Source organism: Equus asinus, chromosome 2, assembly GCF_041296235.1.
Source record: "Equus asinus isolate D_3611 breed Donkey chromosome 2, EquAss-T2T_v2, whole genome shotgun sequence".
NCBI classification, from domain to species: Eukaryota; Metazoa; Chordata; class Mammalia; order Perissodactyla; family Equidae; genus Equus; species Equus asinus.
In genome coordinates, this window is record NC_091791.1 from 36,163,079 (window position 1) to 36,175,791 (window position 12,713).

At 43.8% G+C, this 12,713-nt stretch overlaps 1 protein-coding gene across 2 annotated transcripts in view; it reads left to right on the plus strand.

The window, feature by feature from the left end:
• The first annotated feature begins 503 nt into the window (after window positions 1-503).
• MYOF (myoferlin) overlaps window positions 504-12,713 on the plus strand; it is a 152,848-nt gene continuing 140,638 nt past the window's right edge. For both annotated transcript variants that reach the window (XM_014862955.3, XM_044754016.2), the window contains exon 1: window positions 504-783. In XM_014862955.3, the coding sequence (XP_014718441.1) occupies window positions 696-783 (88 nt within the window). In that variant the 5' untranslated portion in view covers window positions 504-695. The remainder of the gene's footprint in view (window positions 784-12,713) is intronic.

A 12,713-nucleotide genomic window follows, 5' to 3' on the forward strand; every position in this document is an offset into this window, starting at 1 on the left:
TTGAAGCAATCCCATGGTGAATCCTTTTGTAAAGCAATGGATCAGCCCCCCTTACACCAATTTTGTAAACCTGTATTAACTGTCCCAAGTAGGCTTGCTTGAAATAAACTCAGTTATTCCTCTGCTATACAGTAGGAGGCACCTTTTAACCGATTTTTTTTTTTAGCTGTTCTATAAGTGGCTGCTGAATGTGTTCCACAGCCTGAAAGAAGAAACGGCAAAAGTAAAATTTTAAAAAAAGAAAGACTAAATAAAGTTTTAAAACTCCATGAAATTCAGAAAAGAATGAAAGCGGTTGGAGAAAACCAGTTAATTCGGCTTTACAAATTGTTGCTAAAAAGCAGCAGCGTCTTAGCGGTCTCCTGATCTGCCCACATTTATTAGCCCCAAATCCATTTCAGTTTCATTTGTTGCACGTAATTATTCTTTGTTGAGGTTTTGTCCTTTTCACGTGCACCTTTCCCGAATTCAGGAGTGTGAGCCTGCGGCACGGCGGGGACTCCGGGAGCGTGGGTATCAGTTTACACCAAGCCTTCAGTAAATAATCCGTCAGAGATCCACCCATTCGCCTTCCCCCTCCCTCCCCGCTGGAGGAGTCCTCCGGTGTCTCCGCTCCCGGGCAGTGCGGCCGGAGCTCCAGCGCCGATGTCTTCGTAACTTCGTTGCTGAAACGTGCTTTCTGCCAATTAAAAGCCATGCTTCGCGTGATTGTGGAATCTGCCAGCAATATCCCTAAAACGAAATTTGGGAAACCGGATCCGATTGTTTCTGTTATTTTTAAGGGTAAGGAAAAGTTTTCTTCTCATTCTCAAGTCCTGTTTGGGAATGCTCCTTCGCTTCTTGGGTCACATTCTTTGAGAGTCTGCTTTTAGGCCACTGATAAAGCAAAGTCTCTCCGCTCTGGCTCGAGTTTCTTACCTGTGCAGTCAGTACAGGACCCATTTCTGTGGAAGGCATTTAATTTTCCCCAGGGCTTTGAGACTCATTGAATGACCTGAGATTTTTAACTCTAAGAATGTGATTTCTATAATCTCTTGGAGGGAAAATTTATTTGTTAATCCCCAAATTTCTGGCATCAGAAAGGGCTGCGTTCGTTCAAAGTAAGAGTTCCAGTAGTCTTGTATGCATTTTTATTTTCGCTGCCTGGGAGAAATGGATAAAGGAGGGAAAAAGAGCAATTAAATTTTCCGAGGCACCATTACTCCATACAACAACCCACTGCTGCTTTTATTGTCACTGGGCTTCTGGGAGGTGAGGTGAAGCTGTTATTTTGGGTTGGCTTATTTTCATGTTATTTTGTGCCTCTTTGTAATTGTTCTTCATCTCTCCAAGGCTGGGCTATTTTCCGTATGTTTTATAGCTTTTAAATTGCTCAGAGAGGACAGACCTCTGAGTGGCAAGTCTGTAGTTTGGGGAACTAGTTTGGTCTTGTAGCATGGCCAGGGGCAAAGGACTTAATTTCTCTGACGTCAGTTTTCTTTTCTGCAAAAAGGATGAGGAGGGTTTCGATTAGATCATCTTTAAAAGGCCGATTGTAATTCCAAAAGGTTATTTTTCTATGACATTCAATTACAGTTGGGCAGTAGAGGGGGACAAGAGTGGTTGGTGTGATGGCATGTGCCCACGTGTTCTAAGTGATTCCAGTTTGGGCTGAAGTGGTGTGTCTAAATCTGAGTTCAGGAGCTTCATCATTTTTTGTTTCTCCAGGGTCATTGGTAAGATTGCCAGCTCCCTTCTTGGCAGGAGGGATAGGAGTGAGAGGGGAGGGCAGAGAGAGTGGGAGCCTTGATGGGCGTGTGGTTCCTGACCACACCTTGCCACATTTCTCTCTTCCTCCAGGAGCCAACTCCTTCTCCCTTCCAGTTTCTGGGTAATCTATGCCTTTCTCTTTTCTTTTGTCCATTTTATTTCTCTATTTCTCTTCCCAAACTTCTCCCTATGAGCATGAGCAAGAAAATAAAAGAAATGAAACCCAAAGCTGCCAAATGGTTGTTTAGTTATTAAAAAAAAAAAATTGGAGGGCAAAAGTTAGATTCTTAAAGTTCATTGTGGTTTGAGGGTATGGTTAGTGAATATCACGTAGTCATGTTACATCAGCTTTCACTTAACATGTATTAGTTGTTTTTAATCTTTTTTTCTTGAAGCACTTATGTAATAGGGACATAAAATGAAAAGTTTGTATCCTTCACCACTGACATATAAAGACACATAAAAACATATTGGGTTAAACCTGATGATATCATTATTTGGGGCAAGTCATATAGACTATAAAGGAATTAGAAGTTAACGCTGTATTGAACTTTGACTTGTTACTTATCTGGAGTGTATATGCATTGGTCAAAAATTTTAAATGACCAAAAATATGTCTAAGGCTATGAACATGATCATTCAGTTGAAAGTAGAAAACTTCAGTTAAATTGGACAAATATAGTCTACTCAAACAACTATATTTCCTAGATTATTTAACTTTAGTTTCTTCTCTAGTCTCCTTTGGTTGTACAAATTGAGTGGTAGTCAGTCATTCGTTCATCTGACAAACAACCTGACAGGAAAAAGAACTCTGAACTCAGAGTAGGAACATCTGGACTCTAGCTGATGTTAACTAAATACATGATGACCCAGATTTAACCACCTGGGTCTCAAATTTCTCAACTGTGGAATGATGGGAACTGATTTCCTTGAGATTTCTTCTGGCTTTAAGATTCCATAATTTCATTTGAGTCCTGTAAGTTTTTATGACTGTCTGCTCTCAGCAAGATGTGGAAGGCATTGCCTTAGGCTCTAGAGCAGATATAATAACGATATGGCATTTTTCTTTCTTTCAGTCTGTCTCAGTGGTTTAAAACACAGGTGATGGCAAACCTTTTCCAGGTGTGCCTCCCAATTTTGAGCACTGTGTAAAATTAGGTAACATGAAGTTATGATATGTCCATCAGAGGGAAGGTGGAGCAAAGCCAGATGAGCTTCATAGGGTGGAGTAGGGTGGAGGGGGGAGAATAAGATGTACAAAGCCCTAACAGAAGATCAAGGTGGCACCAAAGAAAGTTCCTGTGTTTACAGAAAAGTATAAAATTTTGCCTCTTGAGGACATGAAACAGCTAAGTCAGTACAGTAAGCAACTCTTCTCAAACTCCAAGATCGTAGGCAGAATGGCCGAGTGATGGGCACGTTAATGGTGATGCTGTACACACCCTGTGAGGACCTGTTAGACTGTAGCTACATTGTGGTTGGGAATGTGCTGCACTGACCACCAACTGGTTTGGAATTGACTTCAGTATTTTGGGTTCAAACCCTTTATGAGGCTTACTCCTGAACCTCTCAAGACCTGGTATGAACCAGAGGGTTGGGGGTTACTGGAGTCCCTGTCGCATGGACGTCATTGATATTTAGCACTGCAGGAGTAGATTATGAAAACCACAAAGCTTATTCGATTTTTCACATCCTTAGGTCTCACTGGGTACTGAAAGCCAGCTCTGAATCTTAAGGCCAGAGTGCCTGCCAGCCAGAGGTGTCCATTCTCTCTTGAGTTCCATCAGACAACCAGGTTGTGAAGCTGAATCTCACTGAGATTGAATTAGACAGACCTCTGAGGCCTCTCTCAACTCTAAGACTTTATGATTCTCCCAAACATAATAGGTTTTTTCATTTTAAAATTTTAAATAATATAATATTAAAAATTTTTAAATAAAAAAATAATGCTTGTAAAAACAAAACTAAGAAATCAAAAAAGATTATACAACTGAAAAGTGAAAATTCTCATAATGTCCCTTCTATTCTTTCTCTCTCCCCACTCTTGCTACCTCAGGGCAACCATTCTGAACAGTTTGATTTGAATTCTTCCCAACTTTTAGCTATAGATATTTAAGTTGTTCCAACTACTCCCTGTCAGCAGCGATGCTGCAGTGGACGGCCTCATGGCACATATCTTTGTGAATGTGTACATTTCTGAAGGACAGATTCCCTGGTCTTTTTGTATTGTTTGTTTTTCTTGTCTTTTAAAGATGGTTTTGCTGGATATCGCCATTGACTTCCATTTTTCCCCTTGGCTCATCTCTTGCTTCTGTGTCAAATCTCTTGAAAAGATTGATTGAGAAGAAATTTTCTTGCACACTTTTATATTGTTGTGCATTCACAGTGTGGCAACATTACGTTCATATGAAACCAACTCCTAGAGGGCATCGTTGTTGCCACTACAGCAGTTTCCTCATTCCATTCTTGTGTTGTCCATTCTGTCAGCCAGAATTTTCTCTCATTTCGTTCTTGTGCAGAACTTGCCTTGTGGAATAGCCACTGTTATCGTCTAGATGGTCACCAAATAATTGTCACATTATTACTTGTTTTTCCAGATACCTATTATTTCATTTGGACATCTTTTTGGAGTGAAATCCTAGATATTTCTAGGACCACCCCCTCCAATGAGCTTATCAACTTTGTAATCTTGAGCAAATCACTTGACCTCTCTGAGAATCTTTTTTTCTTTTTTTGACAAATGGGACTGTAATGGCTTATCTGAAAGCGAGTAGATCTGTAGAGATCCCCAGAGGCTGTGATTTATGCAATACTTTTCTGACTATTTTTAGCAAAAACTATTTTGCTATTTGAAAACTTACTGTTGAATTTTTAAAAAATAACCTTTTAAGTAAGCAGAAAAGCTATGAGATTCCATTTAAGAACAGTGAAGTAAGATGGGAGAAAGATCCGATGGGTCTTATTCACTGTCATCTGAGAAGGCACCTGGTGAGTGGCCCATACGTTGCCTAGGTTTACCCAGGGTGCACCATGGGACTAGTCTAGAAGATTCCTACCAGCTCAAACCGACAATCACGCCATGTTGGTACTCCCGCAGAACCACTGTATTGTATATACAAAACACTCAGGAAGGCAAAAGTGTTTAATCTACTGAGTCATTCCCATCACTTCCGGGAGAACAGGGCTTGGAGTCTCACCACCTAGGGAAAGTGGCCACGCCCTATTGGAACATGGGAATTCTGAAAGGTACACTTCTCAAAGGCACATTCTGCAGGCTCTCAGTCATTTATAAAGCCACATTGCATCTTAGAAATGAACTGACATGGCTTCTTTTCCTTCCTTTCCTCCATGGCATTTTTCTGTGCATGCCCTCAAGGCGTGTCCAGGGCGCTGCTATTTGTCTGGTTTAGGTTTACTGGTGAGTTCCTCCATCTACCTGGGGGTTGGCCCTGCCAAGGAGGTGTGGGATTTTTATATCCTCTGCAACACCTAGCACATCGCTGATGTTGAATACACGTTTTAAATGTTGACCATGGAAGCAAGAATTGGCAGCAGGTTTAAGACATCTAGTGCAATAAAGTCATTGATTCTTGGTCCTGAAAGGGACTATCAGAAGTCACCCAATCTCCCTTCTTTCAGGAAGAATTACATTTGATATTCTCTCAGATGCTTTGTGGATGAGGCTTGGCAAAGAGCCACTTCACACATTTCTGAACGCTGAGCATAACCTGTTCCTAGCACCTGTTACCCAGCGGCAAATGGATGTTGGAGTACTTTTGTATTCTTGATCTTGACAAGGAAAATGTGAAGCTGCCAGTTTTTATGTTGAAAACTCATACATGAAATGTTCAGTGGTCTGGAATGCATAATGCGTTTGATATGATATGGCATTGGTCACCTTACCCACCGTGTAATTTCTATTGAACAACTCTTCTGTTGAATAAGGGTGTTCCCTGAGTGGGTCAGAAATAGCTGCCTGGCCATCTGGCACCCTTAACTTTATCAGCTAACTTGACAGTCAGCATTAGGGTGCAAAGGCCCTGGGCTTTGGACCAGTGAGGTCTGAATGAGAATCCCAGTTCCCACCCTTTACTTCCTATATGTTCATGAGCAAATGAATTAAAATCTTCAGCAGCAGTGTTCTTTATAACATCTCCTACCTTGCTGGGTTGTTTGAGGATTAAATGAATATACATGTGAAATTGCATATGGGAATCCCTAAATTTCCTTCCCTATTTGATGACATTTACTTTTATGGAGCCCTACAATGTGCCAGACAATATGTCGGGAATCAAAGTCTAGAAAAATATCTATAACAAGGTTTGGTCTTCTGGGCCTATGAAACCAATTAGTTAGAACACAAGAATGAGATACAAACCAGAAGAGACATGCAAAATTACCATGCAAGAGCAGACAGAAGAGTGAAAACTTCATGGAGAATGTGTCATTTGACTTGGTCATCCTTTAAGGATGAGTGGCAGTTTGACAGAAATAATGGGAAGAAAGACATTCCAGACTTTGGAACGGCAAGAAAGGCCAGGGAGTCAAGGGCCTGTGTGGTGAGGTTGTTGGAGGAGTAATCTGGTATGACGAGGGATGGCACTCTACTCATAAACCAGTGGGGAGCCAGTATGTGTGCCCTCAAGGCGTGTCCAGGGTGCTGGTATTTGTCTGGTTTAGGTTTACTGGTGAGTTCCTCCATCCAGAATGTGAATGACAGATTAGTACTAGTCAGGGAGACTAATTAGAGGGTTTACTAGTTGAGGCAGATGCTTTTCAGGGCAGAGGGAGTTCCTTCCAGTGAGAATGAGGAAGGAACTAATATGAAAGATACTAAGGAAGCACCCTGACTGAATTAAATTAATTTAGAAAATCACACTGGGCAGGCTGATCGGGCCATCGTTCCTCACACTCTTCTGTGAGATGGATCGTCAGACTGCTTCTTCCAGCCCGAGTGTTCACCCTGTGTGTGAGTACAGGGCTGGGTGGGGTGGCTCTTCAGGAGGCCAGAGAGAGGACATTAGCTACCTGAGATGGGAGGGAGGCCACTAAGAGAAGAAGAAAGGCATAGAAATAGAAAGTGGTCCCAAAGACACATGTTGCTGTTTTCCCAAAGGTCAGATGGGGAGCATTTCCTCAACCAAGCTCAGCCGTGGTTTCATTCACACTAGGTCCTTCCCTCCCTACCCAGCTGTCCTACCTGAAGGGTTAAGGTGTCATGGGCAGGAATTGTTTAAATGCAAGCAACACCTACCCGTTCAAGCTTGCTCAAGTTAAGTGTGGGGGGTTTTTGTTTGTTTTTTCCCCTAAAGCTAAAGAGAAATCTCCCAGAATCCAACCATGGACCCCACAGGAGCCAGAATTTGTGTCAGGCAGGGAGGCGTTCGCTCGCTCTCCCCCAGGGACTGTGTGGCCTCACGCCTCTCTTCCTCCCTGCACGTGGCGTCCATTTCCTCTCTGCACGTTGGCTGCCTTAGTGGGGCCTCTTGTTCCTGTGCCCCTGCACTTGGCAGCTTGCATGGGGCTTTGGGCTACCATGGAGGTGACTTGGTCCTGACTCTACATCTACTGCAGTGTCAGTGTGTCTTAATTGAGATCCTTGGGAGAAAGACTCCACTTGGCTCACTTTGGGTCAAGTGTACACCCTTGATCGAATCAGCTGTGCCAAGAGATTCGGAATCCCAGGACAAACAAGGCTGGCAGCCCAGAGGCGTCTACTACATAAGACAAGTTTCTGAGGGCCAAGAATGTGAACCACCCAGCCCACCTTCCTCTAGCATGGGGCTTAGACCTGCTTCTTCCCCTCTTAAGTTGTTAGCTGACACCTCGCCCCCTTAAAGAGCCCCCTTCTTTCTATAATCGGCACAGCACTTGGAAAGGGATGAGCTTTGGCTTGGCAAACTAAGTTTCCCTCCTGGCTTTATCACTAGGAGCTAAATGTTTTTGGACGACTGTCTCTCTGAACCTTTGTTTCCTCATCTATAAAACAGGTGAATGCTATGTACCTCACAGGGATGGTGTAAGGATCAACAGTGAGCAAATATCTTAAGCACTATCATAGTGCCTGGCATGTGATAATTGTATGGCAAATGCTCATTTCCTCCCCTTTTATGCCCCACTCCTTCCTCTCCTGCTGGGAGGACAGACAGAACCCTGGGGAACATCTGAGGGACGGCCCAGACTTCGATGAATAAATGGGATGCCCGTTTGCTATGGTACACAAGCAGCTTGAAGGCAGAGCCCATGTCTGATTCATCTGTGAGAGCACGTCATAGCTTCTCGACTAGGCCAATAGTAGGTTTTTTGTTTGTTTTTCAAATGTGGTCAAATATACATAGGATAAAATTTACCATTTTTACCATTTTTAAGTGTACAGTTTAGTGGCATTAAGGACATTCACCTTGTTGTGCCACCATCACCATCTTCTGTCTCCAGAACTTTTTTATCTTCCCCAACTGAAATTCTGTAACCATAAACATTAACACCCTGTTCCTTCTTCCTCCCAGCCCTTGGCAGCCACCATTCTACTTTCTGTCTGTATGAATTTGACTATTCCAAGTACCTCATAGAGTGGAATCATGCAATATTTGTCCTTTTATGACTGGTTTATTTCATTTGGCATAATGTCTTCATGATTCATCTATGTTGTAGCATGTCGAAATTTCCTTCCCTTTTAAGGCTGAATACTATTACGTTGTATATATGTATATACACCACATTTTGTTTACCATTTGTTGGTCGATGGACATTTGGTTGGGTTACTTCCACTTTTTGGCTGTTGTGAATAATGTTGCTGTGAGCATGGGTGTACAACTACTGTTTGAGTCCCTGCTTTCATTTCTTTTGTGTATATACCCAGAAATGGAATTGCTGGATCATGTGGTATTTCTGTTTAATTTTTTGAGATACCACCATCCTGTTTTCCATAGCGGCTGTACCATCTTACATTCCCACCAGCAGCGCACAAGGGTTTCAGTTTCTCCACACCCTCACCAACACTTATTTTCTGTTTTGTTTTGTTTTTTGATAATAGTCATCCTAATGGATGTAAACATAGTAGATTCTTAGCAACTCTATTGACTTGCATTTTCAGCTGGCACTTTCCTCATTAGTTGAGAGTGAGGGTCCCTGCAGTGTCGTCTGCGGCCTCTGTGGCTCGCAGCAAGGCAGCCCTCCTGTGACGGGAAGCCTGCCTGGCAGGGGCCAACAGCAGCCTGAGAGGGCTGTCAGGTCTGTGAGGCCAGGGTCATGCTGGGAACCATAGCTGAGCTGAAGGCAAGTGGGAAGTAACCTCGGTCCTCTGCAATGCCAGGTCTTCCAGTGGCCTGGGCTCTTTGGGGCCAGGCTGGAACCAGAGGTCACCCTGTTCCTCCCACCAGCACATCCTAGGAGGTCAGAGTTGCCCTAGATCAGGGCCCCCTGTAATTCTCTCTCCCAACATCCTGTAGTCCTTTCTGGCACCTATTGGAACCTGCAGGTACATATTTGCTGGCTTATTTAGTTTCTGCCTGCCTCCTCCATCAAGCAGTAAGCTTCATGAGGGCAGGGGGACCGTGTCTCTTCCCCAGCACCTAGCTCAGTACCTGGCAGATAGTAGATGACTTATTAGTGGTTACTAAATGAGTGGTTCTGGCTTCTCCATTCGTTCAGCTCTGGGTCTCACATGCCAGAGAGACCAGATGGGACCAAATGGAACCAGATCTCTATGCCCACAAACTACAGAACTGATCTTGAATATTTAGGATTTCAGAATTGCCGCAGGCTAGTGGGATCCATTAAGCTGCATCTCAAAGGAAGCTGGAGGTCAAGGGAGCCCCAGCCTACCTCTGACCTTGACAGTAGAGCTTTGGTCTTATTGATGGCAAGAAACCTCTCTGAATCTCAGTTTTCCTAGCTGTGAAGTGGGTATGAGACCCCGCCTCTGAAGTTTGTAAAATGAGTGAGAAAGTACGTACAAATGTAAAAATGTTTGCACAAATGAGATGACGGATTTGTTACCTGGACTAAAAACAGATGTTTATTCCCATGTCATCTCTTGAAGTTGAGCTCCTTTTACACATTGTAAAGTGAAAAATTAGTGGGCTGGGTTAGGGGCTAAAGAAATAAGAAGTTCACAAGTCAAATGAGGACAATTGACGCTCCCCTTTTAGAAGGTGAAGCTATCAATCTAGAAAAGACGTCTAGATTGGGTTCATATTTTGTCAAAACAGCTAGTCACTTTGGTGAAAATCAAACAGACCATTTTACTGATTTTTTCTTTTACTTCCTTCAGCAGTCATTTATTTGTGTGCCTGGTGTGTGCTTGATTGCTTAGAGCAGAGCTGTCTAATGGAACTTTCTGTGATGGTGGAGATGTTCAAGATCTGCCTGTGTATTGTGGTAGCCACCAGCCACATGTGGGCACTGATCACTGAAATGTGGCCAGTGTGACTTGAGGAATTGAATTTCTGTTGTTTAATTTAAGTTAATATAAATGTGCATAGCCATCTGGGGGGTCAGAAAGAGGAAGAACATGTACCAAGAACAAAAGAACTTAAAAAAACAAACAAAATCCAGTCCTCCCGGGGCGAGTTTCCACAGGGTTATGGAAGCTTTTATGAGATGCTGTGACTCAGAAGCTCAGAGCTGACGGAGCCCAGCAGTGAATCAGTTCCTCTGATCATCAAGTTGGAGCGCCTTTATTAGTGGAGACTAAAACTGTAACTTGCTGTATGTAAAGTATTAAAAATCTAAGATTTGAATGGCAGAGGGTCTCCACTTCCCCTCACCTTAGCTTTCTGATTTATTACCTTCAACATTTTTTCATCCCAGTAACACAGTTTATAAATTTTAAAAAATCCTTTCCCTTATCTCTCTTTCATTTAAAAAAAATAAAACTTTCTCTTTTTGCTTACCTCTCCTCACTGTGGGAATTCACTGCCTGGACAGGCCCTGACTCTCTTCCTGTCTTTTGCTGCTGTTTCTTCCTACTCCTCCTTTCAAACAGGAATTCATTCGACAAATATTGATGGCAAGCGCACTCTTCCAGGCCCTGTGCTCAGCTCTGCGTATCAGATGGGGAACAAGGCAGACTTGGCCCCTGCCCGCATGCAGCTTATAGTCTGGCTATAAATCCATTGAGAGTTAGGGAATTCAGAGTGCAATGAGTTTAGACTCCCAGGAAGGAGGCATCATCATCATTGGCAGATTTTATTGAGGATGAGAGCTTACTAGGTATTAAGCATTGTGCTGTGCTCTTCACATGTACTTATTCGTTTAATTCTCACCCAAAAGTGAAGTCCCTCATTTTACAGCTGAAGAGATCAAGTCTTGAGTAGAGTCAGTTGCCTTGTTCAAGATCCCACGGCAGGTCCCACACGCACGTCCACCGCTGAGGCTGTAACATCCCTGTGTGTAAGGCTGGGTCTTGGTCGGATCTGCCTTCTGCCCAGCCTGGGGTAATGCACATGGGTTCAGGGCTCAGATCCATATGGTTGACATCCAGGCTCTATCTCCTACCCATTGTATTTCTTTGGGAAAGTTCAGCCCTATGTGCATCTGGTCAGACCAGTGCCAGGACCTGGGGCATTGGTTCCTTTGGGCCAGATACCTCTGGCCTCAGAGGCCTTTTCTGGGCTCCAAATGCGCTCCAGTTTGTCCCAGTGCGCTGGACACATTATGATGGCTTCCCGTGTGTGACATTGAGGAAAGGTTCTCCTCCCAGGTCACATACGGTATATAAAGCCCTTCCTTTCCTGGGCTTGATCACATTTGTTCTTCACAACTCTAGCAGATGTCCAGGGCAGGTATTGTTTATACTCATTTTTCAGATGAGCAGATTGTCTCTGAGTGGCCAAGAGCTGCCAAATTTGGGCAGCCAGGAAGAAGCAAGAAAGGACTGGAACCCCGGTCCTGAGACTCTTAGTCCCATGTTCCTTCCCACTGTTGCTTGCATGTTTGACTTTCTTTGTGTTTGGCATCTCTCTTGCTTCAGTCTACCCTCCACTCATCCCACCAACAAGCCGTAATCCACGGGCACTCCCGATTCCCAGCTCTGCCTCATACCTGCAGCAGCTGACCAGCCTGCTCGCTAAAGAGCCCAGAGGTCAAAACCATCCACAGCATTGGAAGGAAGGCCGAGGACAGGGGACTGAAACTGCTGACAATGGCAAAAATCCCACTTAAAGAGCTTATTAATTATGGGACACCAGGACCTGAGGCCGAGGGTAATTCAGCTAGAAATTCGTTGCCGGGGAGAGATAGGATTGGATTATCAAGATTTTGACTCAGTGCTCTGTGCTTCTTTTCAAAGTTCTTTTCTGTGACGATCTTATTTCCTCTTGATCCTATCTCTTAGAGTCAGGGAGGCCAGAGGGACTGGATCCTCTTCATGTTGTCCCATGGAGACAGTTTATGATTCTGTTTCTCATCCAACACAGGATTGTCCCCTGTGTTTTAGGCTCTTTCACGCTCTCTGGTTTGATCCTCCACGTAACCCTGCAAGGTAGGCTTTTTCATCCCCTCTTACAGGCTGTGAGAGGCCCTTTTGAAACTCTAGGAGCTCGTCCACTCCTCGTCTCCTCGAGCTGGGTTCTGAGTGAATCTGCAGAGTCCCAGCCCTCGTTCAGTCTTCAGCAAATCCTGTCTCAAAAACGCACCAGCCACAGCCAGGGCAGCTTAAGAGGCTCAGGAGCCAGAACACCTGCATGAAATTCTGGCTTCATTTCTTACTAGCACGTGACACTGGACAAGCTACCTAATTTTATTGTGCTTCAAAAGAGGGATAATAATAGTAACAGGTAACATATATGAAGCCTTTAGAAGAGTGCCTGGTGTATTATGAACTCTATATATGGGAGGTGTTATTCCTAGGCATTAAGTACCTATATTTATTAATGAAAAAATCTAGATACAGAGAGTTGGAGTAGGCGGCCCAAGGTCACACAGCTGGTAAGTGGTGACAATGTGGCAGGTCGCCTGGCACC